Raw genomic sequence first — 27,799 nt, forward strand, 5'->3', positions numbered from 1 at the left:
GCCTTGAGGGCTTCAGGTTCACCGGCCCATCACCCTGTAGAGCCTGTCCCTGCTGACTGCCAGACAGGCGGGCAGTTCCAGGATCCTCTGGCTCCTCTGTTTTCCAGGGCTGCCATGTCAGCTCCTGAGCCTGGTGCCACGCTCCCTCCCTGCCCCTCGGGGCCTGTAGCCACGTGGGCTGGCTGGCCGCTGCCGGCCAGGGGCAGTGGGCAGAGGCAGGGCTGAGGGCCAGCACGGGGCCCTGCAGCTGCCCAGGCCACGGTGCTGTGGCCGAGCCCGCCCTGACACAGAGCTCTGACCCCACAGAGCTGCTGCCACCATGTGGGGAACCATCATGTCCTCGAGCAGGACTGCGGAGCCGGCGCTGCGGCTACTCCTCGATGTGCTGAGCGCCTGGCCAGTGCACAGCGCGTACACCTCCGATGGGGACAACGCAGGAGTCTTTGCCCTGGCTGTGAGTTTCTGGTGCCGGCCTTTGCCAGCCCCCAGGCCGCCTCTCCAGCAGCCAGCTCTCTGTCCTCCCACTAGCTGCATCTCCCTGCCTCAGGCACTGGGCTGAATCCTGCCTTAGGGGAGGGGTTCAGGGGCACCAGGCCGGCTGCTCCCCCCGTGTCTCCCCCGGCCTCTTCCTGGCATGCTCAGGCCCTGCCACGTGGATGTCTTGGCACTGAGCCTTGTCTCTGGCTGTTTTATTTCTTGCAGGCAACCGTGGCCCTGTGGAGAATCTTTAATCTGGCCTGGGGCTCACCTGTGGTGCTGGAGTATTTCTCCTATCTCTTTCTGCGTCTGCTCTTCCAAGCTTACATCAGCATGCAGGATATGCCAGAAGAGGTTGAGACCTTCTGGAAGGGATGCCAGGAGCAACATGGCCTCTCCGCCAACCCCAACAGGTGCTCCATGCCAGTCCTCCCAGTCTCCCCATCCCTCCCACGCCCCCAGGGCAGGAGCCGGGGCTCCCAGCGTGACCTGGGCTTTGCTCTGCACACAGCTTTGCGCTGCAGACCCTGAAGGCCCTGCTCTGCCAAATGCGCTATGAGCACGTGGTGCTGTCCATGGAACGCAAGCGTGCCTGGGACACGCTGCTCTGTGCCGACACCCACCACTGTGCAGTGCGTCTGCTGGCCAGGTGAGACCTCGTTCTCCCCACCGCCCCTCTCCTTTGTGCCTGCAACGCCCCACACAGTCCCCGTGCTCAGGGGCAGCCGGGCCTTGTCACCAAGGGAGGCATGAGCAGACTGGAAAAGGTCGGCACAGGAGGCTGCCTGGGAACGGCCGCCTCCCAAAGCGCCCTCGGGATGCTCGGGAGCAGACCAGAGCTCTGCCAGTCAGCCCTGGGAGAGGTTTGCCCGCCCGGCCCAGGAGCAATGGTGCCTTTTTCTCCCTGCCAGGGAGATGCGCCGTGTCTCCATCATCTGGTGTTGCGGCATGGCATCCTGCCTCTTTGACCTGCTCAGCCAAGGCATTTCAGACTGGGAGCTGCCCGCCCTGGCCTTCCTGGTGGAGGTGAGCCCCATGGCCAGCGCTGCCTGGCTGAGCTGCCTCCCAGCCCTCTGCCCTCTCGTAGCCGCAGCTGCCTGGGGCGCTGCCTGTGCCCTGTGCTGCTGCCTTGACTCGGCCCTGTGCACTTCTGAGCTCCTGCCAGCTGGCCACCTCTGTGCCTGCTCTCTGCCTGCTCTGTGCCTTTCAGGTCCTGGATTGCCTGGACTTGAGTGAATGCGGTAAAAAAGTCCTGGAGATCTTGACAAGGCACCTGCAGAGCGAGTCCAGGCAGATGCGCGGCGTGGTGCTGCGAGGCCTCGTGGTGCTCACCTCGATGGTGAGAAGGAGGCAGCAGCTGAAGCTGTGCTGGCAGCGTGGGGCTGGGGCAAGCAGCCCCTTGGCCTTAGCTGGGCTTTGGCAGCTGTGGCAGCTGCTCCCAGCTCTCCGGGGTCGCTGTTCAGCTGCCTGAGTGCTTTGGGACAGGCCTTGGGCCTCTGAGCCCTGCAGCAGCAGCAGCAGCAGCAGCAGCGTGGGGTTGCCCAGCCTTGTTTTGCACACAGGATCCAAGCATGTACAGCCTGACTGAAAGCCTTGGGAAGCTACTGTGGGATAGGGATGAAGACATCGTGGAGAAGACCCTCATTGTGCTCAGCCTCCTGCTGCTGCAGAGAGACCTGGCAATAGCCAGCCCCATCGCCCTGCAGCTGGCTGAGGTGCTCTGGCACCTCTTTGACAATGTGAGGCTCTGTGCCCCCAGCCACGGGCATTTGGGTGCTGCCTTGGGCCTGGGCACAGGGAGGCCCGGAGCAGCTGATGTGGAGGGCTTTGGCTTCCTTTTCAACAGGACAACAGCCTTGTGCAGCTGCTCTCCATTCGCCTCTTCCAAGACGTGATCGCCTTGGTAGTGGCAAAGGGAGAAAAGCCCCTGAAGAAGCACGTGAGCCAGAGCCTGCTCCCACTCTTCTTCCACTGCCACGATGAGAACGGGCGTGTGGCACAGGTGAGGCCTCCTGGGTGTCCCCATGGAAGGAGCTCAGCTGTCTCCCCAGCCCCTGGCACCTGACGGGCTCCAGCCTCCTCCCGGCCCTGGCACAGAGATGCGGGTCTGGTGCCCTGGGCTGCGGTGCCATCTCTGGGTCTCTGCTGCTCTGCAGGCCTCTCGGGAAACGCTGCTTTCTGCAGTAAGCTTCCTGAAGAGGAAGGATCTCAAGCAGCTGCTGCAGACGGATCAGATGTGGAGATTTGCCGAGTGCTTGGTAAGGACAGACGGGAATGCCCAGCCCAATCCCTGGAGAAGCCGCCTGCCCCCGGCGCCCGGTCTGTGGGGCTGGCAGCTGTGGCCCCTGCCCAGTGCCGCAGGCAGGGGCACCAGCCTGCGCCCCACACGCCGCTCCCTTGCCTGGGCCGTGCGGGCTCTTCTCCAGGCTCCTGTGGCCCCAAGGCCGGTGCCGATGGAGCCCCGAGGCAGCCGGGCTCTGCTGCGGGGCGGCACCGCGGCTCGCCGGGCCCTCCGCCCCGTGCAGAGCCCGGCGCCTGCGGCTGCTGGCCGGGCCTCAGGGCTCTGTGGGCAGGGGGAGCAGTGGCGGCCGTAGGCAGCGCCCGGCCCAGGGGCAGGGCCCGCATCAACCCTTTCCCTCCGTGCCCCGCCGCTCTCTGCAGCTGGCAGAGGACAGGAGCCGAGCGGCCGAGCAGCTGCGCCTGGCCCTGCCCTACGTGCGGAGCGCACAGGAGCCCCTGCGAGAGGCGGCCGTCAGGTTCATGGGTGAGCGCCAAGCCCGGCTCCCTCCCCGGCCCAGCCCGCCGCAGCTCGGCCCCAGCCCCGCCTGCTGCCCCGGCAGCAGGATCCGGGCGCGGGCATGTGCAGCCCCGGCGGGGCTCGGCATTGCTGCTGCCGCCCTCTGGCAGCCGTGGCCTGGGGCGGCAGCGTGCGCCAGGGGCCCGGGCTGAGCCCTGCCGGGCCAGCAGGGCGTGTGGCCTCGGGGCTGGCAGCGGCCGTGGGCGGCAGCTGTGGCTCTGAAGGCAGGACACGCTCTGTGTTCCCCAGGCATGGCCGGGCGCTTCCTGACAGGGCAGCAGCCGCACTTCCGCATCATCTGCAGGGGTGAGTGAGGCCCGCGGGCTCTCGCCGGGGGCTGCCGCTGGCACCTGCGTTCCCTGGCCCGCCCGCCCACGGCTCCGCTCCCTGCGCGCCCCAAGGTGCCCACAGCACAGACACCTTGCAGGGACCTGGGGGACATTCCTGGCCAGCAGCTGCCAGCTCGTCCTTCTTGCCTCCTGCTTCCTCCAGGCCGTGCCAGGAGCTGCGTGCTATGCACGAGCCTGGAGGCTCTCCCCAGCTGCCCGCAGATCCAGCCTCTGACTGGGCCTCTGTTTCTCTCTCTGCAGCCCTTCAGGACATGACGGATGACACCAGCCCTGCCATCTCATGCCTGGCGCTTCAAGCTCTGTACATCCTTTTAGCTCTACAGAGCGTTCCCTGCTCCCGACTCCAGAAGATGCGAGACCAACTGCGCCGCCTCTGGCACTCGCGGCCTTTGCTGTGTGGCCGTGGCTGAGTGTCCTGCTGCGGCGCTGTGCAGAACTGCTCCGGGAGGCTGCGTCTGCTGGGGCCACCTGAGCCTGCGGGGAACACCTCTCCTCTGCCAGCACTTCCTTTCCCTTCACCCCCTAGAGGAACATTAAATTGCTGTTGTTGGATAGCCGGCTGTCCAGGAGCTTTCTCTTGGTGCAGAGTGTCTTCAGGCCAATGGGGAAGAGGGGGAAAAGGCTGCTTGGTCTGCGCAATTTGCCCAAGCGTGCGGTGTGGAAGGGAAAGTGTGGAAGAATGGCTGGAGGAAAAGGGCCATGGATCCGTGGAAATGTTGTACAAGCAAGCCCCATGATAACTGAGCATACATGTTAACTTAGCAGCTTGGCATAAGTGGGCCGCACTTAGCATAACCAGGCCGCACGCCATGATAGGAAGATGCTGTGTCCTGCCTGCTGACAAGGTCGAACGGGCAAGGACAGCAACGAGAATAGAAACCATAAAGTATGCATAACCGCAAAGTAGGAGGAATATGTAAATGTAATCTCTTCCTTTAAACCAAGAAACTCACGACATGTATGAGCAATTAAACCAATAAACTAACGACAAGTATGCATAATTACTGGAAAACAATATAAAAGTACCGGTGTGCTCAAGATAAACCGAAGCTTGCTTTACCAATCATATTGATTGACTGCTTGTCTTCCCTCGCCACCATCAGGAGGGGGCTGTGGGATGCTGAGAGGGACGGGAGGGGCTTTGGTTGCTCCTGGCCAGGACAAAAAGGGATCGGGGGGAGGTTTCCGGGGGTCCTGGCTGTGCTGGGGGCCACAGGGAGGGCGACGTGACAATTCTCAGCTGGCCAACTGTCCACAAAGCTCTCCACACTTCCCCCATTTTTCTGTTGAACAAACATGGTCTGATTAAATGCAGCAGATATCATCTTTTGCACCATGTTCTGTAGGCATATGCAAAAACACAGCAAAATTAATACTAACAACAAAGCTATAATGCTCACTATAATGCTGACCTTAACAATAGAGCGTAACCATGATCCCAGGCCTAAAGATTTGAGCCATCCATCAATACCAAAGCCTGATTCTACCTGTAGGTTTCCAGTTAACCGCTCCAGTGTGGAGAGCTTTGTGGCCAGCTGGCCAGCTGAGAAAGGTCACGTCGACATAATAGCGTTGGTTAAATTAGAAGGAGGCAAGTCTAGGATTCAGCAGTCAGTGTCCAACCACTGACAAGGACATTGTGCCCTTGGTGCAACAACTGGATAGAGGAGAGGGTCTCTTGCCAACAATATGAGGATAGTTTCAGCAGTATAACCACAAGAATGTAGAAGTAGTAACAAAATAACCATAATAATATAAAAGTAGGCGTGGTTGACCGAGAAGTAATTAACCAATAATGAGCTCAGCTTTGCAATATGTATAAGCCACATTAACACCAATATAAATATGTGTGAACTATCAAGAAAGTTGGAGACTTGCTGATCACGCATATTGAGTGCCGCATTTCTTCCGCAGATCCAACAAATTCCTGGTTTTGAGTCACCAATGCAATCACCTGTAAAGCCTGAAAATATGAGCTCTCATTCAAGGGCTTCCAGGAACACTTAAACCTACAGCAATTCTCCTTCAGAAAACCACAGTAGCTATGTCTCCTATAGAAAGACCAGATAAACCTCTCAGGAACCAGAATGACCCTTTTGTTCCCCTTTATGACTTGCTGAGAAAAAGAATAAAATGGGATTGGACTTCTTTTCAGGAGGAAACATTGCAATTACTGATTTTTGAAGTGACAGCTCACCAAGCACTGGACCCTGTCCATCCCACAGATCCCTTTCAGCTGGAATACGGATTTGCCTCCTCACAGCTTTCCGTTCATATACGGCAGCGGGGTCCTGAGGGTCTGACAAAGCCTCTTGGTTTTTATTCCCGTGGTTTCAGAGATACTGAAAAAAGGTACACAGCCTGGGAAGGGGGGTTGTTTGTGGTTGGCTTGGGAAAAGGTAAATGTTAATGATCACAAATTGATAATTGATGCACTTGGTGCTACACAAAACAACGTTTCTTTGGCTCTCAGCTGTATCCAGGCACAATTGTGGATGCTGTCAGTTGCTGCCTCAGTTATGAGAGAAGGTGAAGAAGGCACTTTTCCCACTGAAATTTGGAAAATAATTTGGGACAGTGCCACTGACTTTGAAAGAGAATTCCAATCCTGGTGGAACCTGGTGAATTTTACCTATGAGCCCATTGCAAATACAGCCACAGCTTTTGTGTTAACCATACACAATGCCTCAGAGCATTTGATTTTCCCTGTTACAGCATTAGAACTGAATTACAGCGGAGCTGTTCTCTATCCCATAGAGAATGGGTCCGTCAAATTGGTGAGAAATGGCAAACTGTTAATTTGGAACCTTGTATTGTCTGAGAACAACAAGGGCTCATCTGTGAAAGCAATGCAATCATCGCTCAAGACATTTGTTCAGACACAGAGCAAAATATCTGTCATTTTGAAATTTGTCCTAACAAGACTTCTGAAACAGTCCTTACATACATGGGCAATAGATGTGCATGCTTAGAACTGCTTGTGATTTTGTATTTGTAGAAAACGTGGTAGTAGATACTAAAAATCTTTCAAATTTCTGTGCTTGTAACTTTACCAAAATTGCAGGGTGGGATTTCTCTTATGAAGCTCCAGTCACCTCTCACTACCCATTGCAATCCAACTACGCACTGATTCACAAACTGATGCCTACTCCTATTGGGATGGATCTCACTTTGGTAAGACAACTGCTGCTCCATCGAGACTTAGTTGAAATCCTTGAGAAGATTGAGAAAAACGCACAGAAAGCCCTGGTGACTGCTCATCACAATGTGAGACAGATACCCGTGTCATGGAAAGGGTGGAGAAAGATGCTGAGCACAGGGGGTGGGATACTCTTTTAGGTGGTCTCCTACTGCCACGGGTGTCCTGAGCAATCTGTGTCATCCCATTGTTATCCTTTTGATACCAAATCTGCTTGGTTTTATTTTATCAGCAGTCCCATTCGTTATGAATTGGAGCATGAAACAGCTGACAAGATTGATGTCTATAGTTAATGCACACAACTTGGCTGATGTCCTGTGCACTGTGAACATCCCCAAGCCTTTGACACAAGGCAATTATGAATGAAGCAAATGTGTTTTGGAATAATCCTTAATTTCCATTTATGATTTTGTGGGAATTACTTTCGATTTTTAGTGAATTGTTTTAGAAAATAATTTTTTAAAGTTCATGCTTGTATTATGATTTGTTGATTGCTTTTGCTTTTGATAATTTGTGACTTGTTTTAAAAATTTGAAAATTGTTATAAAAGTAATATTGTTTTAATTAATCAACCATTTGTGAAAATTGTTATGATAATCAATATTAATTATGCTTGTTTATTGTTTCCCTTTTTCCCCTCCTTTTCCTATCCTTTCTTTTCCTTCCCTCTCTCTCTTTTTCCTCTCTTTCTGTTGTCCCTATTTTTCCGGGTTATACTACCAACGTACGGCGAGTTCTGCAGACCCATCAGTGACACTCCAGAGTTCTGCTGATGAAGATCCCTCAAGACAATCGTGAGTCACGGGGGTCGTGTGAGAGTCTGTCCAAATTTTCCCTCATCTGCCTCACGATCATCATTGGGGGACCACTGAAGAGAAGACCCCCCCTGTCTTAAATCTCTGGCTCCAAAGGAGAAAGTCATGTGCCAGAGACCTGAGAGCGTTGCCAAGCCATTGTTTTCACAGGTGTTGTTTGCTGTGTGCTACACTGAGCCCAATGAGAAGAAGAAGGAAGCACCGTGCCCTTTGTGCAACAACAGCCTTGGGAGCTGTCCCACCTCTCGGCCTGGCTGGACTTCTCCTGAGTTCTGGGTGGGCCCCCCACAGAAGACCCTCACCTGTTTTACAACCACCGTGACAGACAGACTGAGATGTAAGGAGCCTCTCCATCAAGGACTGAGACATGAAACCCCCATGTGAAAAGGCCCCTCTGCTCCTTCCAAGGACTGGGACTGAAACCCCCAGCCCGGGGCAGGTGTGTGGGGAGGCAAGCTGACCAAAGCGAGATGTTTGCCTGCAGGTTGTGACCGCTGGACCAAGAACACAATGGCTCTCGTTTACTGCTGAGAACATGGACTACCTGTTACATCTATTCCTTATTGTATCTGTTTCCCCCCTCCCCGGCAATTTCCAATAGAGTTATCATAATAAAAACCTCTGAGTTAGCGAGAGAGACTTCGAGATCTCCCCGACGTAATAGGCGGATCCTCGACTGGACTGGACCAAAGGACTTCGTCTCTACGTTTGGTAGCTCTATCCCCCTCTTTCTCTCTCTCTCTCTTTTGTCTCTCTCTTCCTCTATCTTTTTCTCTCCCTTAATCCCTCTATCGTATTTTGCTGTGGTCATTCAATAAAGGTGCATTTGTTTTGATTATCATTGCAAACCCCCTTGTACCGTGTCGGTTCTTTTTGCACCCTGAGATCAAATCCACGAACCATCACGAAACCCGTCCGTGAGGACGGATCGTGACACCCCCCGAGGACCCCTCCCCAAATTCCCCTCCAAAGCCCCCCCAGCACCCCCAGACCCCACAAAATCCCCCTCAAGTTCCCCCCCAGATCCTCCCCAAATCCCCCCAAACGTCCTCAAGACCCCTCCCCAAATTCCCCTCACGATCCCTCCAGGACCCCTCACCTGTTCCTGCGCCTCCTCAGCAGCTCCCGGAGCCCCCGTCCTCTCCCAGCGCCTCCCCCGCTCTCTCCAGCGCCTCCCGCAGGACCCGCCCGAGCCCGGGGCGGCTCCCGGGGGTCCCTGAGGGGGTCCCGGGGGCGGCGGGTGGGGGGAGGGGGCGCCCGCTCCATGCCCGGGCCCGGGGTCAGGGGGCGCCGCTTCGGGCGCGGCTCTGATTGGCTGGAGCGGGCACGGGGAGGGCGGGAGTTGCTGAGAGGAGACGCCTGGTGATTGGTTGGTTTCGTAGAGGGCGTGGTGATTGACAGGAGAGGGCTGGGTGAGGCGGGCTTTGGTGTGGGGAGACGCACGATGATTGGTTGGTTTAGCTCGAAAGAGGCGGGAGTAGCTGAGGGGACACCTGCGGTGATTGGTTGGTTCGGCATGTGAGAGGCGGGTGTGTCTGAGGGGAGGCGTGCAGTGATTGGTTGGATCGGCACACGGGGAGGCCGGTGTTCCTGAGAGGAGACTCGCGGTGATTGGTTGGTTTGGGGCGGGATGCGCCGTGGTTCGTTAATTTGGGAGATGAAGCGCGGTGATTGGATGTTTGGGGCCGGGGCGCGCCGCTATTGGCTGGAAAAAGTCCGGGATTTTTAAGGGAACATTTCCAGGTTTTTGGAGAAAAACTCTCAGATTTTTATGGAAAAATTCCCATATTTTTGCAGGAGAAACATTCCCAGATTTTTTGACCCCACATGACCCCAAAACACCCCAAAAACCCCAAAGCACTCGAAATAAACCCCAAATAACCCCTAAAAAACCCAAACAATACCGAAAAGTCCCCTAAAAAAGCCTGAACAAATCCAAATAACCCCATAAATACAAAAAAAACCACCCAAAAAAACCCCTAAAACCCCAAATGATTTCAATTACACCTAAAAACATCCCATATACACCAAGATAAACCCAAAGAACCTCAAATAATTCCAAATAAGCCCAAATAAACACAAATACTTTCAAATAAACCTAAATATCTCCAAATAAACCCAAATAAACAGAAATAAACCAAGTCAAGCCTAAGATAAACCCCAAATAGTCAATAAATAGCCGCAAATAAACCCCAAACAAACCCTAAATAAACCCAAAAAAACCCCAAGTAACCCCAGTTCCTCCCGTCCCCACCCCAAAACAGATCCTGACCAATCAGAACGCGCAGCACTGATGACGATCCAGTAGATGCGCAGAAACTCAGAGCACTGGCCCCGCTCAGCGATTTTCAGCCAATCAGCGCCCGGCCCGCCTCTGACTCATCAGTTGCCAGGCACAGACCAAGGCCTCTTACTGCGGTAAACACTCACAGACCGCGCGGGGTAATTTCCAGCCAATCAGAGCGTGTCTCGCTGATGACTCATCAGTTTCCAGCGGCGCAATTTGGGGAGGGGGGGAAGGTGACCCTGGGGATGGGCTGGGGACCCCAAATTAATGCAAAACGGGGTCGGGACCCCAAAACGGAGCAGGAGGGGCCTGGAGCCCCCAAAACCAAACACGGGGGAGGGGACTGGGGGAATGATCTGAAAGGGGGGGGAGGGAAGGTGGAGAAAAGACAGGGATGGGACCCCAGAATTGAGCTGGGAGGAGGATGGGACCCCCAAATCGCGGTGGGAGGGGGGTGGGACCCCTAAAGTAAGCTGGGAGGGGTATGGGATCCAAAAACTGAGCTGGGAGGAGGATGGGGCACCCCAAATTGAGCTGGGAGGGGGGTGGGACCTCCAAAAGGGATGAAGGCAATTTTGTTCCTGGAATATGTAAATGAGTTTATGGATATGCATTAGGGTCTATGAATATGCAACAGGCTGATGTCATGGGAGACCAGGACCATCGAGCAAAGATTGTTATGGCCACCAAGATGCCCCAGTTATTTTTGGGGACACCTCTTAATTAATCTGGTTTTAATTCCATCAGCCTCTTGCATATTCTTAGAGCCTTATGCATATCCATTACATAATTTACATATTTCAGGAACTGTTTTACATGGCCCGTCCTTGGGGGTGTCTCCCCATTTCAGGAGCCTCCACTGAAATGGAAAATGTAAACCCGCTCCCTTTGAAAAAAAGAAAACTTATTATTATTATTATTATTATTATTATTATTATTATTATTATTATTATTATTATTATCATCATCAATAAGAATAAACAACTATAAAAATTCGAATTGATTTTGAAATTAAGGGGCTCTCAGGCAACTATATGGGAGTAGAAATACAGTTCTTTATTAGGAAAAATTGAAAATACAAATGCAGTAGTACAAACAAAAAAAATGAGAGAGTCAGAATCCTCTGGGAATCCAGTGGACAATGAGGCTGATCCTTTGGGAATCCAGAGGGAAAAGGGCTGATCCTCTGGGAATCCAGGGGGAAAAGGGCTGATCCTTTGGGAATCCATTTCTTATCCCCCAACGACAGGGCAAAGGCAGGGCCATGGAGTTTTTATAGGGTATCCCAAGGGTGGAGTTGGGGTTTGGGTCAGGGGAGGAGTTCTTAGCAACACAAGAAGGGTGAGATCAAATTCCTGCCTCTTAGTAACAGCAGCACTCCACACAGAATGTGTCCACAAATCCTGAATTCCCTCTAAAACAACTGAGAAATTATGGAACTTCAGATATATTCAATCAATTTCCTTCATTTAACCCAGTTTGGGGGTGTTTTTAAAGGATGAAGGTGAAGCAGAGGAAAATTAAGGCCAAACCAAAAGGAGAAGCAGCCAGGTGTGCTCCCAACATGGATCACAGGGAATGTGAGTGACCAGGGCTGTGCCCAAAGTGCCTCCTCCAGTGGGGGATGGAGCTGGAGCAGCGCACGAAGCTCTGCCCGCACTCGGGGCACTCGCAGGGCTTCCCTTACTGGTGCCTCCGTTGGTGTTGGGTCAAGTGAGAGCTCCTGGAGAAGCTCTTCCCACACTGGGGACACTCATAGGGCCTCTCTTCTGTGTGGATGCGCTGGTGATTGACAAGGGTGGAGTTGCGCTTGAATCCCTTCCCGCAGTCAGGACACTGGAAGGGCCTCTCCTCTCTGTGAATCCAATAGTGCTGGAGGAGACAGGACCTGGTCTGAAACCTCTTCCTGCATTTATCACACTCGTAGGGCCGTTCCCCAGTATGGATGCGCTGATGAGTGATGAGGTTGGAGTTGTACTTGAATCCCTTCCCACACTCAGGGCATTGGAAGGGCCTCTCCTCTGTGTGAATCCAATAGTGCTGGAGGAGATGGGAGCTGGTCTGAAACCTCTTCCCACACTTGGAACACTCATAGGGCCTCTCCCCAGGGTGGGTCCTCTGGTGCGTGATCAGGCTGGAGCTCTGGCTGAAGCACATCCCACACTCTGAACACTTGTACGGCCTTTCTCCAGTGTGGATCCTCTGGTGCATGATCAGGCTGGAGCTGCACCTAAAGCTCTTCCCACACTCCCCACACTCGTAGGGCTTCTCCCCTGTGTGGGTCCTCTGGTGCTTGATCAGGCTGGAGCTCAGGCTGAAGCTCTCCCCACAGTCCCCACACTCGTAGGGCCGTTCCCCAGTGTGGGTCCTTTGGTGCCTGATCAGGTAGCAGTTCCACCCGAAGCTCTTCCCACACTCCAAGCACGTGTGGGGCTTCTCCCCGTCATGGAGCTGTTCATGGAGCACCAGCTCCGAGCTCTGGCTCCATCTCCGGCCGCCTTCCCGGCCCAGGCTGGCTCTTTCCCCCTCACATCCCCGCCATCTGCGTTTGCAGCCCCTCCTTGTGCGGCAGCTCCGGGGCTTTTCCTCCCCGTTGGCTTCCTGCGCCGTGGAGCCGCTCAAAACGGCCTCTGCCACCAGGTTCTGCCGCGGGCATTTGTCCTCCCTGCTCTCCATGCTCAGCTCCTGCTCTGGGGGAGGAAGGACAAGGACAGCATGGGATTTGCCTCCGTGCCACAGGCAAGGGCAAGGAGATCCCCCCAGGGCTGAGCTGCAGCCGGGGGCCCTGCTGGGCTGGGAGATGGAGCAGCACAGAGGGGAAAGAGGCACTCATCACCAGCTCGGGGCTGTGCACAAATCACAAACAGGACGGGACTGCTAGGAGCTGTTTTATTTCCCAGCATCAGCCTCATTACTTGGTTATGACAATGGTAAGTTGCCAGTAGCTCACATCATAGGTAGCAGACAAAGAACTTCATGTTCAAACTTACTTTAAAAGGTTTTTGACCAATCACGCAAAGCAAAGGCATACTGACAGTAGTTCTATCCAAGCACTATAAGCACATTGACGGTTAAAACAATGCTCCCTTATTTCAAATACAATACCTGCTTGTGAGCCTTAAAACACAATGCACAGAGCTCCATTATTAAGCTTGGAACTTCCTAATATCCTGCTAGATATACTTTTCTGCAGGTTAGGGAGTTATTCTAGATAAGTGTTAATGCACAGACCATTGTTCTATTTCTCCCTACTTTCTAATTCTTATATAATTTTTCTACTAACCAATCTTATAGCTGCAGCAAAGCTCTAATCAGTTCTACTGTCTCTGAGGCTTGTCTTTTGCAGCTTTCCCAAAACCCTCTGATTTTAAGCATTCCAGAGACACTGACTTCCTCCTCACCTGCCTCAGTGTCCCAAGGCATCTTCCTCTTCCTCGCAGCCTCCCAGGAGTTGGCAATGGGAAATCCTGGTTTGAGGAAAACAAGGGATGAGCACGCTGAGTTTGAAGGTTCCTCTGCCCGACTCCATCTCTACAAGTCAGCGGCCATCTGGGCTCCCGAAAAACCTCCCAAACACCAGGATTCAGCCCTGAAAAAGCCTCCCAGGAGTTCCCTGTCCCTGGTCCCTCCCCTCTGGAGTTTTTGGGTTCCCCCCTGTCCCAGCTGCTGGGGTCACGCTTGGATTGGGGGTCCCCCTTCTCCTCGGTGCCCGCCCTGCCCAGGCTGCTGGCAGTCCCAGCAATGCCAAAAGCTGCCCCCGCTTCGCTCTCCCCATTTCGGGATGCCGGGGCTCTTTGGGCTCCCGGGCTCCCTTCTCCCCTCGTTCTCTGCTCTGGACTGCAGCGGCTCCAAGGAGTCCCCCCTGCCCCTCTCCAGGCTCTTGAGGCTCCCGCCAATGGCGGCGCTCCCCCCTCTCTGGGCTCCCCACTTTGGGCTCCTGGGGCACACAGGGCTCTGCTCCTCCAGGCTGCCTCTGCCGGCAGCCGCCACCGCCACCCCCCGATGTCCCCCCAAGGGGCCTTTTCCGCTCAGCCTTGGACTTCTTCATTCTCCAAACATCCCCCCAAAAACCCAACCCAGGGACCCCCCGGGATATCCGGGCCCAGCTCCCCCTCCCCGCTCACCGGAGCCATGGGGGGGGCGATGATCCCACAGGTGGGGGCTGCGAATTCAGGCAGGGATCGACGGCCTGGCTCCCTCAGCTCAGCCTCCATCCGCCTTTATGCCTCCTCTTCCTCTTCCTCCCGCTCGTCCTCCTCCATTCCCCCTCCCTCTTCCTCCTCCTCTGTCTTATCTCCCCCTCCTTCTCCTCTTCCATCCCTGCCCTTCCCTGCCTCCTCCTCCTCCCCCAGCAGCAGCCACACCCTCGGTGCCCGTTCCCGCAGCCCTCGCAGCCCGCGGCAGGAGCGGGGATGGAGCCGGGACAGGTCGGGATGGGCAGCGCGGGGCTCTCGGCTGCTCCCAGCCGCTGCGGGCGGGGGGAACCCGGCCCGGGCCAAAGGAGAGGCAAACTGGCCAAACTGGGGGCTGCACATCCAAACTGGGCCTTGCTGGGGACCCTGCCTGGCCACTGCCAGCCCTTGGGGCTCCTCCCGGCACATCCGCCAGGGGGGAACGCACACAGGGCTGGGGGATCCCAGCAGTGGCAGCACTGCCAGGGACTGGGCTGCACTGGGACCGTACTGGGAGTGACTGGGACTGTACTGGGCTTGTACTGACATCATACTGGGATCATACTGGGATCATGATGGGACTGTACTGGGTTTGTATTGATATCATACTGGGATCATACTGGAATCATGATGGGACTGTACTGGGTTTGTATTGATATCATACTGGGATCATCCTGGGATCATACTGGGAGTCACTGGGACTTCACTGGCTTTGTATTGACATCCTATTGGCATCATACTGGGATTGTACTGAGTTTGTACTGACTCCATACTGCGATCATACTGGGATCATGCTGAGATCACACTGGGAGTGAGTAGGAGCCTGGGGGGGCAATTGAGACCATGTCAGGGGTAAATGGGATATACTGGGATGAACTGGGATGGTGCTGAGGATGGCTAGGATCATACTGGCAGTGAGTGCCACTACACTGAGGCTGACTGGGAGTGCTTATCAGCAAATGGGATCATACTGGAAGGAACTGGAAAGATGCTGGAGGGAACTGGGGTACACTGGGATATACTGGGAGTGACTGGAAGGAAAGTGAGGGTGAAAGAGAGCAACTGGAACCATGTAGAGCAAAACTGGTTTATTCTGGCAGAGACTGGGAGCACACTGGGTTCATCTTTGGATCATACTGGGAGTGACTGGACTAATACTGGGAGTGACTGAGTGTCACAGTGAGCACACCCTGCACATCATCCCCCATACTGGGCCTGACTGGGAGCAACTGGGAGCAAATGGCATCATACTGGGACTCACTGAGTTGATTGAGGAAGCAACTGGAACCATGCTGGCGGCAGCTGGGACCATGCTGGGAGAGATTGGAAGTAAGTGGGATTATACTTGTGAAAAACGCATGTATTTTATGATTGGCTTTTTGCAAATATGAAAATGAATATTATATGTCTTGTGTTAGAAAGTAATGCTGTATTAATTCTCTTAAGTAGTGGGTTAAATATAGTTTTAGGTTATTAAAAACATGTTAAAATAGAAACTATGCTTGGTAAGAGACTTTTTTTAAAGAAAGGACTTGCAGCAAGATAGCAGCCACAGGACACCTAAATCTTTCAGAGAAAAAGAATTTATAGCTCTCTTATCAGAAGAAATGAACTTCTCTCGCCTTGAAGGCGCTGTAGGATTCAGAGGAAGAAGGTGGCACTGACCAAACAGAATCCGGTATTTGCAAGGAATTTATGCATCATGTATGAAGTGTATGAATATGCAACCGGTTATTGTTTTTAAGGGTTAATCCTTTGTTAACGGGTGTCCTTTTCAGGGCTCGTGCTGCCCAGAAAAAGGTACCCGGACGTCCGTAACTCTTTATCTCTATTGTCTCAGATTGTCCTAATTCAAATTGCCCAAATTATTATTACTCTAATTGTATTACTATTTTTATAACCATTTTATTACTATTAAACTTTTAAAATTTTGGAAACAAGTGATTGGCGTTTTTCACACCTATTTACCACACTTCTCATTATCCTGCTCCGAGTTTTTGGGGTTTTCTGTCAGAAATCTCTCCCCTCCCCCACTCATCCACTGGGGTTTGGGGCAGTTTTCCCTTTTTTGGGGAAATCAAAGCGATGAACTGATGCTCCTAATTAGGGGTAGGAGAAGAGAGGCTCCAGGGCTTCCCGCTGAGCCGGGGCCACCGAAGCCGCAGTGCCGGGAAAGCCGTGGCGGGAGGTGCGGAGAAGTTTGTTTGTGTTTTCAGCTCAATCCCCTCGGGCCCGGGCCCGTTCCAGGGCTGTTCCTCATCTCCGGCTCTGCCCTCACGCAGCCCGGGGGACCCTGAGAGCGCGGGGCGAGGCTGTGCCGCGTGCAGAGCCCGCCCCTGGCTGCGATTGGCCGACGGTGCCGTCAGTCGCGGTTCTGGCGCGCTGATTGGTGGGATCGGGGCGGGGCAGGCCCCGGTGGCGGCCTGAGGGCGGCCGTGGCTCGGCAGCGGCGCCATTGGCGGAGCGTGTGTGCGGGCCCGGGATCGGCGGCAGCGGCCGGAGCGCGGTGAGGCGGCGGCGGAGCTGGGAGGCGGCCGCAGCGCAGGTGGGAGCCGCGCTGGGTTGTGCGGGGGCTCGGGGCTCGCTGCGGGCCTCGGGGGCGGCAGGGGCTCGGGCGGGTTCGTTGTGCCGTGTCCGGCGCGTGTTGCCGCTGGCGTGAGGGCGCTGCGGGAGCGGCTGCCCGCGGTCTCCTTGCGGCCGCTGCCTCGGCAGGAGCCGCTGCCGGAGCAGCGCTGGCTCGGCCCGGTTGCTGTGGCTGGGACAGAGGCGGCTGCCCCGTGCCCGGGGCTGTGCGGGGAAATTGACGTGGCCGGAGGTTTCTGTGCCCCGAGGAGACAGAGGAGTCCTGTACAAGTGACTTTATTGCTGAGCAGAGGGAGAGGCCGTGGGGCATTTGCCGTGCGCTCGCTGCCATTGCTGTAGTTCGTAGCCTCCTTTTTATCCTCATTTTCCCGGCCGCTTCTCCCTCTCCCTTTGCCCACTGGCTGAGGTACTTGGAAGGTTCAGACTTCCACATCTGCCAACTGCATGTCCTTGTTAATGTGCATCTCCACTTTTGTAGAACAGCCGATATTCACGGCTCTGTTAAGTCTTTGCTCTTCTGGAAGTTCAGGAATGTAGCGGGACTTTCTGTGAGCAGCAGTCCATGTTAATTAGTAACAATTATTGAAGCTGGTGGTTTCGCCCGTTACTTCCTTATCTACAAGCCCCTGGCCCCTCGCTCAGCTGCTGAATGAGCTGCACTCTCGAGGTGTGGAGCATGGTAAAAAGGTGAGAGTTGCTGTAGCACAGGAGAGGAGAAACAGCATTCGTTTAACCCATGGACTGCCAGAGAGCCACAAAACCGTGTCCCATTCCCATCCTTTTCACGTTTGGGCCAATACATGAGCTGCTCTTTTGTTTCCGTTGGGTTTTTTTTTCAGCACTTTTCCTTTGTCATCTAAATGCCAACAGCAGTTTGAGTCATTTAGTTTTCCACAAACTCCTCTTTTTTCTGCTAACAGATGATCTGATCCCATCCCATGGTGAAATGTTGTGTTCCTCATTTCAGTGGATTGCTCAGCAGGAAGGTCAGGAGCTGGAGCTGTCTGGTTGGTTATTCCCAGGGCAGCTTGTAATCTAATGATGCCATTGAAATGAGAAATGGGTTCTGTGGCTCCTGATATGAATTAGTTTGGGTTCCCAGGGGCTGGTCCATGGTGTTGTAGGCTTTGTTCTGGTGGCCTTTCCCCATTTTTGTCCGCTCTCTCCAGCCAGGGCTGCATCAATTGACTGCTTTTCTCTAACTAAATCATCAAATACTTGGATTCCCAACTGATTTCCCTGAATTTTTGGTAGCAAAAAGTCCCCAGTACCCTAATATACCCTGTATATAACACAGACAGTGACAGCACATGTTGGAGTGGGCAGAGGGATGATTCCCTCCCCATTTATTTATAGTGAAGTTTTCCCAACATTCTCCATTTGCTGTTTCCCTGTGCAGCTTCACCCGTTTCTGTTGCAGGGTCAGATATCCTCACCCTGGGCTCTGCCTTGAGCTGTGCAAATTCCATCAGGGCAAGCAGGCAGAGCTTGGGGTGAGGGCAGAGGGAATCAGCCCAATTCCTGCCCCAGGCAAGAGACCCAGGTCCATTGTCCAGGCTTTGCCCAGCAGTGTTCATTTGCATTTCTAAAGCTCCTCTGCAGGCTGCCTGGAATGAAGCTTCTCTTCCAGGGCAGCCACCTCGTGAGTCACGTGTGGCCCCCCACAGAATCTGTTTTTTTTGCAAAAAGTATCAACTATTTACGAGTTAAAAGTATTATGGTAATGCTCTTCAATTTTGCAAAATGCAGTGTTAAAAACGCCAATCACTTGTTTTTAATTTTTTTTAAAATTTAATAGTAATAAAATGGTTATAAAAATAGTAATACAATTAGAGTAATAACAATTTGGACAAACTGAATTAGGACAATATGAGACAATAAATACAAAGTGTTACGGATGTCCCGGGGATGTCCCTGTACCGCCCAGCACGAGCCTCAAAAGGACACCCGTTAACAAAGGATTAACCCTTAAAAACAATAGCCTGTTGCATATTCATACACTTCATACCTGATGCATAAATTCCATTCAAATACAGGATTCTGTCTGGTCATCCTCCAAATCTTCATTTCTTCCTCCAAATCCTAACAGCGCCTTCGAGGTGGGAAGAAGTTGGTTTCTTCTGATAAGAGGGCAATAAATTCTTCTCTGAAAGATTTAGGTGTCCTGTGGCTGCTATCTCGCTGTGAGTCCTTTCTTTTTAAAAAGGTATCCTGCATAGCATCGTTTCTATTTAAACAATTTTTATAATCTAAAACTATATTTAACACAGTACTTAAGAAAACTAATACAGCATTACTTTCTAAAACAACACATATAATATTCATTTTAATATTTGCGAAAAGCCAATCATAAAATAGATGCATTTTTCACATGCAGCATAAAGGCGAACATGGAAGAACCCAGACCAAAAACTGATTCTCACAATTCTGTCCCAAACCCACCTGAAAATATAAAGTGTGAGTTTTATGAAAAATTTTTCTCATGTTGTAATTGTGTCACTGAAGCTGCAGGGAAAGCAAAAACTCTCCAAGAATCTCTTTAGTGTTAGAGAGTCAAGGCATTGCTTGGTTCTGGCCAGGATGTGCAACAGAAATAATTTCTTTCACAAATAACCCTGGCTGTGCAGAGAAAATCATTCCATGGCATGTGAGTTTTACTGGATTGTTCCTAAACTTTATGTAGTCTGAACCAATCTAAATCCCCTGCTTTAATGTTCATTGCTTCCAAGTTGTGTAAGTTTTTAGTATTTGGTTTCCTGTTGGACCCGGATTTCTTCCCCTCTGCTGTGAATTCGGTCCACACTCGTGGATTTCCTTCTCAGCCTTTTCCAGACCAGGTGTCTCCAGCTGTGCCGGGGGCAGTGTCTGGGGTAGCTGTTGGTTGCTGTTTGCTGCTGGGCGTTGATGTTTTGTTGCTGGTCGTTATCTCTGTGGGTGTCTTTTGGGCTATTCCCAGTCTGTTGAGATGTTAAACTCATCTCCATTGAGTGGTGTAACACCCCTTAAATAAAACCTTTAAAATTCCTTTCCCCGAGGCAAAGACAAACCAAGCCTGAGCAGAGAAAGAAGATTTAAAAGAACCAAAATGGGTACATTTTGCAGCAATGCAGTCGCAGTCAGCCCAGAGTGTGGGTGTGAGTGAGCCCCAGAGTGGAATTGTGCCGTGGTGCTCCCCAGCAGCTGTGGCAGTGCAGGCCCAGCCAGCGCTGAAGCTGCAGCAGTGGCAGCGAGGCTTGGCCGCAGTGGCTGGAGGTGCCAGAGGAGGGTGGCCAGGATTTCCGAGGGTTTGAGCAGAGGATCTGTGGGCAGGCCCAGGGGCTTGGCCCGCTGTGGAGCCCTGGCTGCTGCTGCGTTGCCTTCAGGGCAGGCTCAGGGGCGGCTGCCATGGTCCTGCTGCAGGCGGGAAGTGCAAATCTCCGGGGCTTCAGAGCCCCTGAGGCCAGGCTGAGGGGTCCCCCCGTGTTCAGCTGTGCTGGCGGCTGTTTCTGGCCTCAGGGACACTTGGCATGGGCCCCTTGGCCACCAGTGGTGCTGCTTTGCACTCCTTAGGCAGGAGCCGATGTCCTGGCTGGGTGTTGGCAACAGCAAAGTGCCAGGGCAGGCTCTGTGCCAGCCCAGCTTCCTGTGGGAGAATCTACCTTGATCTCTGATCCAGTGGTGTCTGAAGCAGTCAGAATTGCTTTTGCTGCCCTGTTAGGTGCCATGGTGTCAGCAGAAGATTTTGAAGCCTTCCTGCCCAGGGCATTTCAGTGCCAGGCTCTTACAAGCACCCAGAGCTCCTTGGGTTGAGCTGAGCATGGGGCGGTGACCTGCGCTTTGTCTGATTCCCCTTCCTTAATAACAGCCTGTCTTGTAGCTCTTTTCCCTCCTGCTGCCCTTGCAGAGCCATCCACAAACACATTTTGTCCCTCAGACCAGGGAATGTCCCATCAATCTCTCCCAGCCTGGGTCGGGAGCTCTGTCCCTTGAGTGCAGTCCTGGGTTCCTTGCCAGCCCCTCTCCAGGCTGTTCAAACAGGAGGCTGGGTTAAACCCTTGCCCTGTCCTCAGTTCTGAATCCTCCTGTGCCATTGAACAAGTTTCATACTGTAATAACCGAGCCCTGCTCATCCATTTAGAGGCTCTTTTGGTTGTCAAAGCTTTAACTTGCTGCCAGACTTGAACTCCAGGAGATCCTCCTGTTGTCATCAGTTTTCAGCCTCAGCTCCCATGAAAGCTGTGGCTGCAGAATTCTGCAGACAATGAGGCTGCTCTCTGGCCACTGGGTTAAACATTTTAGCACAAGAATTCCTTTGGCAAGTCCCTGTTTAACATCCACCTATAATTCAAATTCTTTTACCCTGTCTGGAAGGGCCAGGGCAGCGGCCTCACTTCATCTTCATTTTAACACTTGAAAATTCTGTGTTTCCTCCTCCTGTCCATACATCCAGTTTGTTGACTGGCAGGATAGGAGTGTTACAGGGAGACACCCCTGGCTCCAAAAGCCCTGCCTTCTACAGGGACTCAATACCAGGCTGTGAGCCCTTCCTTCCCTCCCCTGGAACAGGGTATTGCTTGTCCTGGTTGCTTTGAAGTAATTTGTAGAGGCTCCATATCTAATTTTCCCTCTTTCCCTGGGGCTGCCCACACTTCTGGGTTCAGTTCAGCATAGGCCTGGCCAGACATTTGACTCAGAGGTACAACAGAACTGGCCTCTGTATCACCTTTTATAATATTAATTTGTGTTCTGAGTTTAGAGATCCAATCCCTTCCCAGTAAATCATGATAACAATTAGGAGCAAATCAAAATTCATGCATTTCAAACCCATCTCCCACAAGTGCTAACAGTGGTTGAATAAAACCATACATCTTTCCCACTTATCTCATGAATAATCCAAGACTTTTTTGGGTCGAAGATTCAGAGTGCATTGAGAGGCTCCTGTGTCCATCAGAAAATGCCTCCTCTCAATGCAGACCCACCTGAATGTTCTTAAGGGCTCCAGTGTGGAGGGTCCCTGGTGTGATGGGAGCTGTGACAGCCCTGCCAATCCATGTCCATCAAGGGGTGGACTTGCTGGTCCTGCGGGTGCTGCTGTCTGTGCTTGCAGTGTCCTTGTGCCCTGCAGCTGGAGCCCTGATTCCTTGCCAGGGGCTGTTTGGGTGGGCTGTCCCCTGCCGAGGAGGGCAATGCCTCTGCTGGGTGCTTGTGGCCGAGCCCATGCCCTGGGTGCTGGGGCCCCCTTGGGCCCTGGGGTTGATCCCTCAGGGGCTGTAGGAACTCTGCCCTGGCCTTTGCCTTCAGCTTGGCCTTTTGCTGCTCCCTTCTTGCATTCACCTGCTGGGCCTTTGTGCCCAAGTGCTGCAGGGCCTTCTTCTGCCCCTCCTGCAGCCCCCCTCAGTGCCTGTGGGTGCTCATCCTCTGAAAGCTGCTGAGCTTACTGTAAAATCATTTGTATCTCCAGTAACCCTAACAAAATCCTTAAAAGACAATCTCCATGCTAAAATGTATAATCCACGTTTCCCAGATGTTCCTTGCTCCTCGTCCCTGTGCTCAGGGTGCCCTCCCCAGCCCGTATCCCAGAGCCGGTCCCTGTCCTGCCGCAGTGTCCAAAGGCGCCCCCCGGCGGGCAGGGCCGGCAGCTCCACGGGGCCGGGCAGCGGCCGGGGCGTCCCGCAGCCTCCTGGGGGCCGGGGGCCACTGCCGGCCCTGCCCGGGGCTGGTGGGGTCAGGCAGCGCCCGGCGCTGAGCCCCGGCTGCCCCACAGCCCCGGCCCGGCCCCGCAGCTCCCCCCAGGCCCCCAGCCCGTGCTCCCGGTCCCGCACCTCTGCGCCCGGTGCTGCCGCTGCCCCCCACAGAGAAACCCCCTGAAACCCTGACCTCCTTGTTTTCCTCTCCTGGAAACCGGGGATGCAAATGATCAGCCGGCAAATGTTGAGGATAAGACCCTGCTGAAAAACATCCCAGTCCTCAGTATTTTTCTCTTCCTTCTCTTTCCATCATCCTTTTCCTTCCCACAAAGATTCCTTGTGCAGCTTTTTGCCTTAACCATATTGCTGCACACTCCCCCTCACCCAGTCCCTTTGCAGCACACCAACACCATCCATGCCCTGTTGTCTCAATCCTTTCTCCACTTCTCTTATTGCCCCCCTGGGTGTCCAAGTTCTTAATTACCTCTGGGTGAATGTGCAAACTCCCTCAACCTTCTCCCAAGGGACCCTTCAGAGATATTTTGGGATCATCATCCCTTTGGCACAGGACCCCTTCCTGGCTTTCCCTTTTCTAGCCTCCATGTGTGCCCTGCCATGCTCACTCCCCAAAGATCCCAGTGCACTCACTGATGAGATTTTCAGTGCTCTCTCCCTGCTGACTCTTCAGAGCCCCCCCTGATGTGTCACTCGTCTGTCTCCTGGTCACTCTCAGGTACCCAATCAGTCCCCGGTGCTGCCGCCCCCAAGGGGGCGGATCACCCGAACTGGGTGAGGCACCTTCAGCTGCACTCACTGCCCGCTGCCCCAGACGGTGGATAGAATTCCGGACGAGTCCCAAGGTGTGTGGAAAAATTGACATCTTCAGAGATTCTGTCCACAAAGCAGACAGAGGAGTCCTGTAAAAGTAATTACATTCCTAAAAAAATGGGAATGGCCATGAGACATTTCCCACGGGGTCTGTCCAGTTCTTGGAGGACACAGCTGCCTTTTCATCCTAATTTTCCTGGCCACATCTCCCTTTCCCTTTCTGCATTGGCTGTAGTGCTTGAGAAGTACAGACTTCCCAATCCACCTACCACATACCCCCTTGATATGCTCCCACTTTTAAATAGCGAACGATATTCATGACTCTGTGAAGTCTTTGTTCTTCTCGAAGTTCATGAATTTGGCAGGACCTTGGCTGAACAGCAGTCTGTGTCATCAATTAAGAACATTTTCTGAAACTGATGGCTTCTCCTGTCACTTTCTTGTGTCCAAGTCCCTGGCCCTATCTTTAATCAGATTCACAGCATCTGTTTGTAAAGACACTTTCCTCTTCCTTTCATGGGGGTTTCCCCGTTTGTGGGACATCCCCCCTGGAGCTGTGTGTCCCCCCCTTGCTGCAGCCCCAGCCCTCAGGCAGCGCTCAGCCAATCAGAGCACGCGGCTCTGATGACTCAGCAGTTGCCAGGCAGACCCGCAGCTCCCAGCGTTCCCCACCTGCGCCCCCCCCCCCCCTCGGCCCCAGCGCCCCCCGCGAGGGGAATTTGGGGAGGTGGGAGTGGGGCAGCGCCAAGGCCGGGCCCCCCCGCGCTGTCCTGGCGGGAGCGGCTGCAGTGGGGACCGAGTGCGGGCGGGAGTGGCCGAGAGCCCAGCGCTGCCCCAGCCCGACCTGCCCCAGCTCCATCCCTGCCCCTGCCGTGGGATGCTGTGGGTTTGGGGGCAAGAGGGAGCCGGCAGCGGGTGCTGGGCCTGGGGCAGGAGGAGAAAGGAAGGAGAAGCAGGGTTGAGGAACAAAATGGTCAAATGAAGCACGTGGAAGGAGAAGGTGGGATTGTGCAAGAGAAAGAGGAATAGCAGGAGGAAGAGGAGTGTGAGGAAGAGTAGGGACACAGGAGGAGGAACAGGAAGAGGAAGCAGCACAAGGTTGCACCTCTCCCTGTATCTGCAGCCTCCTACCCCAGCCCCAGGAGCGTTGCCCCCCCCCACATGCAGCAGGTGACTGGGGATTGGGATCCACGGTTTTCCCGGGGGTGAATCTTGGTGTTTCTGAGCTTTCTTGGGCTAATTGTTGGTGCTTTGTTTTTTTGTGGGGGCTGAATCTTTATATTTGGAGGGGGGTTTTGCTGAATGTTGATGTTTGGGAAGTTTTTGATCTGTGTCTTGATGTTTGGAGGACTTTTGTGCTGAATTGTGATGTATTGGAGGTTCTTAGAGACACAAGATGCCCAATGACTTAATGAGATGAACTTGGGCAAGGAGGAACTCCCAGTCCAAGGGACTCTCATCTTGTTTTTTTCTCCAAACCAGGATTTTTCATTCCCAGGGCGTGTCTGGATGGAGGAGGAGGAAAAGCCCTGGAGATTCCGCACGAGGAGGGGCTGCAAACCCAGCCCAGGGAGCTGCAGGGAGGAAAGAGCCCCCTTGAGCCAGGAAGGCGGCCAGAGATCCAGCCAGAGCTCAGAGCTGGTGGAGAAGCCTCATGGCAGGGAGAAGCCCCACAAGTGCTTGGAATGTGGGAAGGGTTTTAGTCGGAGCTTGGGCCTGATCCAGCACCAGGTGATCCACACTGGGGAACAGCCCTATGAGTGTGAGGAATGTGGGAAATGTTTCAGCTGGAGCTCCAGCCTGAGGCGGCACCAGGTCATCCACACTGGGGAGAGGCCCTATGAGTGTGAGGAGTGTGGGAAGAGCTTCAGCCAGAAGGGGAGCCTGATGCAACACCAGAGGATCCACACTGGGGAAAAGCCCTTTGAGTGTGGGGAATGTGGGAAGAGCTTCAGGCAGAGGGGCCAGCTGATGCAACACAAGATGATCCACACTGGAGACCGGCCTTATGAGTGTGGGGAATGTGGGATGAGCTTCAGCCAGAAGGGGAGCCTGATGCAACACCAGAGGATCCACACTGGGGGAAAGCCCTATGAGTGTGTGGAATGTGGGAAGAGCTTTAGATGCAGCTCTGGCCTGAGGAAACATGAGAGGATCCACACTGGGGAAAAACCCTATGAGTGTGGGGAGTGTGGGAAGAGCTTCAGCATCAAGTGCCAGCTGACGGAACACCAGAAGATCCACACTGGGGAAAAGCCCTACAAGTGTGGGGAATGTGGGAGGAGCTTCAGAGGAAGCTCGGCCCTCATTCAGCACCAGGTGATCCACACTGGGGAACGGCCCTACACCTGCTTGGAATGTGGGAAGAGCTATGGGTGGCACTTTGACCTGAGAAAACACCACCAGCGTGTTCACTCTGGGGAGAAGCCCTACAAGTGTCCCCAATGTGGGAAGAGGTTTCACAGGAGCTCCGATCTTCTCAAACATGAGCGGAGTCACACCGAGGAGAGGCCCTTCCGCTGCCCCGACTGCGGGAAGGGCTTCAAGCTAAACTCCCACCTCACCATCCACCGGCGCATCCACACTGGGGAGAGGCCCTACGAGTGTGGGGAGTGTGGGATGAGATTCTCATCGAGCTCAGCTTTGACCCGACACCAACGGAGGCGCCACTAAGGGAAGCCCTGTGAGTGCCCCGAGTGTGGGAAGAGCTTTGTGCGCTGCTCCAGCTCCATCCTCCATGAGAGGATCTGCATCGGATGATCCCCAGTGACCCCCATTGGGCAGAGCCCTGGTGATCCGTGGTCCTGGTGATCCAAGTAGAAGGCATCTGGCTGGGGGGCTCCACTTCTTCCTGATTCCCTGTGGGCAGCTAGATAAACCCAGAGGCAGGAACATCCATCAGGATGCAGGCCTACAATGGGGATTCCTTGGGGAGAGCCGATTTGTCAACTTTCAACCCCATAAAATCTTTTGCATTCAATCCTATCTTCTGGTGACATCAAGGAGTACTGAATGGTCCCTGAGGTATATTCTGGGTTGACTATATGATGCTTGTATCCCCAGTCAGTTCTGTTTATGCTGAATAATAAGTTTTGTACCTGTAAGACTTGTCCTGAGAGTGAAGGGGGGAGAGAAGAAGTGCGGAGTTTGTTTTCAGAAACTGCACTCGCTCCTCCACATTCCTGGTCTGGGACTGTGTTGTCTGCAGATGGACAGACAGCGGGACAGAGCTCTCCTTTGCTTTTAGTTAGTTTTAGCTAGCTGAACCAGAGAAGTTCCCTGAACTGTGGGGTTTTTTTCCCTTTTCTTTGGACCTGTTTAAACCTGCTCTGGCTTGAACACCAGAAGAGCAGGGGCAGCTCACACCTGTGGCCCACCAGGCCGGGCCTGGGCCGCGGCATTTCCAGCGCCAGAGGGACTGATAAGGGACTGAGTGAGCTGAGCTACAGCCCACAGAGAGACTTTGTGAGTTTGTCTCTCTTTTAGAGCAGCAAGAGGTTTTATTGTTTTGTTATCTTTCAATAAAGATAAAAATATCCATTCCAGAATATGCAGTTGATCTTCCCAGTTATCACTCCACTAACACAGTATTCCACATGGTATTTCATGGTCCTTCAAAATAAACACTTGAACACCAACATAGGTATCTATTCTGTTAACAGATTTGTGTGCTAAGGCTAATTCAATTTCTTCTAGGGTCTTTGCTGCTGGGGTCAATTGCCTCTCATCAGTAGAGAAGGTGGTGCCTGAAAGCAAATCAAACAATGGTTGCATCTGATGATTAGTTATGCCTAAATATGATTGAATCCAACCTATTAAACCAACCAATTTCTGTCCATCAGTAGCAGTTTTAACATCAATGTCTAACGTCACAGTTTGAGGCATAACTTGAGTGTTGGTCACCAACATACCTAGATAATTCCAAGGCATGTGTTCCTGCACTTTCTCTGGGGCCATGATCAGACCAAAAGCTTTCAAATTTGTCACAGCACATTGTTTAAGAGCTAATAACTGTTATCAGATGCCAACAAGAAATCATCCATGTAATGATAACAGTAGCAGTTTTTAAATTGCTCCTGCACTTTTGACAAGGCCTGTGCCACAAACCATTGACAAATAGTTGGCGAATGTTTCCTGCCTTGGGGAAGTAACTTCCATTGATATCTTTTATTGGATTCAGCATGGTTTATGGAAGGCACAGTGAAAGCAAATTTTTCTTTGTCTTGCTCAGCCAATGGAATAGTGAAGAAACAATCTTTCAGATCAATGACAACTATTTGCCATTCCTGTGGAATCATTGTAGGTGTAGGAAGGCCTGGTAGTAAAGCTCCCATTGTTGCCATTACAGCATTTATCTGCCATAAATCATGTAAAAGTCTCCATTTTCCCAATTTCTTTTTTATTATAAAACCAGGGGTATTCCAGGGGCTGAATGATTCCTCAATATGTCCTGCTTGCAATTGTTCTGTGACTAATTCTTGCAGGACAGTAAGCTTTTCAGTAGTAAGGGGCCAGTGTCCAACCCAGGCAGGTTTATCTGTCAACCATGTCAGGGCCACAACTGGACGTTCATTGTCCTGCATCACAGTGGCCCCCGTTAAAAATCCGTAGTAATTTTGACACCC

The 27,799-nt window shown here is 53.1% G+C and overlaps 3 protein-coding genes and 1 long non-coding RNA gene across 4 annotated transcripts in view; 3 read left to right on the forward strand and 1 right to left on the reverse strand.

Annotated features, from left to right (window-relative positions):
• Positions 1 to 3,454: 3,454 nt before the first annotated feature.
• LOC139604993 (uncharacterized) lies at positions 3,455 to 4,690 on the forward strand. The gene is made up of 2 exons (XR_011684199.1): positions 3,455 to 3,580; positions 3,865 to 4,690. It is a non-coding gene; the product is annotated as an uncharacterized lncRNA (long non-coding RNA).
• Positions 4,691 to 10,960: 6,270 nt separating this feature from the next.
• The window catches only part of LOC139604951 (zinc finger protein 436-like), a 325,479-nt gene continuing 308,640 nt past the window's right edge, over positions 10,961 to 27,799 (reverse strand). The window contains exons 2-3 of the mRNA XM_071456294.1: positions 13,327 to 13,392; positions 10,961 to 12,615 (exon numbers count right to left, since the gene is read on the reverse strand). Of these exons, the coding sequence (XP_071312395.1) occupies positions 11,609 to 12,615; positions 13,327 to 13,348 (1,029 nt within the window). The 5' untranslated portion in view covers positions 13,349 to 13,392 and the 3' untranslated portion in view covers positions 10,961 to 11,608. The remainder of the gene's footprint in view (positions 12,616 to 13,326; positions 13,393 to 27,799) is intronic.
• The window catches only part of LOC139604920 (zinc finger protein 436-like), a 179,117-nt gene continuing 167,832 nt past the window's right edge, over positions 16,515 to 27,799 (forward strand). The window contains exon 1 of the mRNA XM_071456242.1: positions 16,515 to 16,642. The gene's annotated coding sequence lies outside the window, so the exon portion shown is untranslated. The remainder of the gene's footprint in view (positions 16,643 to 27,799) is intronic.
• On the forward strand, positions 24,547 to 26,320 carry LOC139604936 (zinc finger protein 135-like). The gene has a single exon (XM_071456274.1). It carries the CDS (start codon positions 24,591 to 24,593, stop codon positions 25,845 to 25,847), a length of 1,257 nt encoding a protein of 418 aa, XP_071312375.1. The 5' UTR covers positions 24,547 to 24,590; the 3' UTR covers positions 25,848 to 26,320.

The sequence above is a fragment of the Agelaius tricolor genome, unplaced genomic scaffold (assembly GCF_023055355.1).
Source record: "Agelaius tricolor isolate 1412-34295 unplaced genomic scaffold, bAgeTri1.0.p SCAF_57, whole genome shotgun sequence".
Lineage (NCBI taxonomy): Eukaryota > Metazoa > Chordata > Aves > Passeriformes > Icteridae > Agelaius > Agelaius tricolor.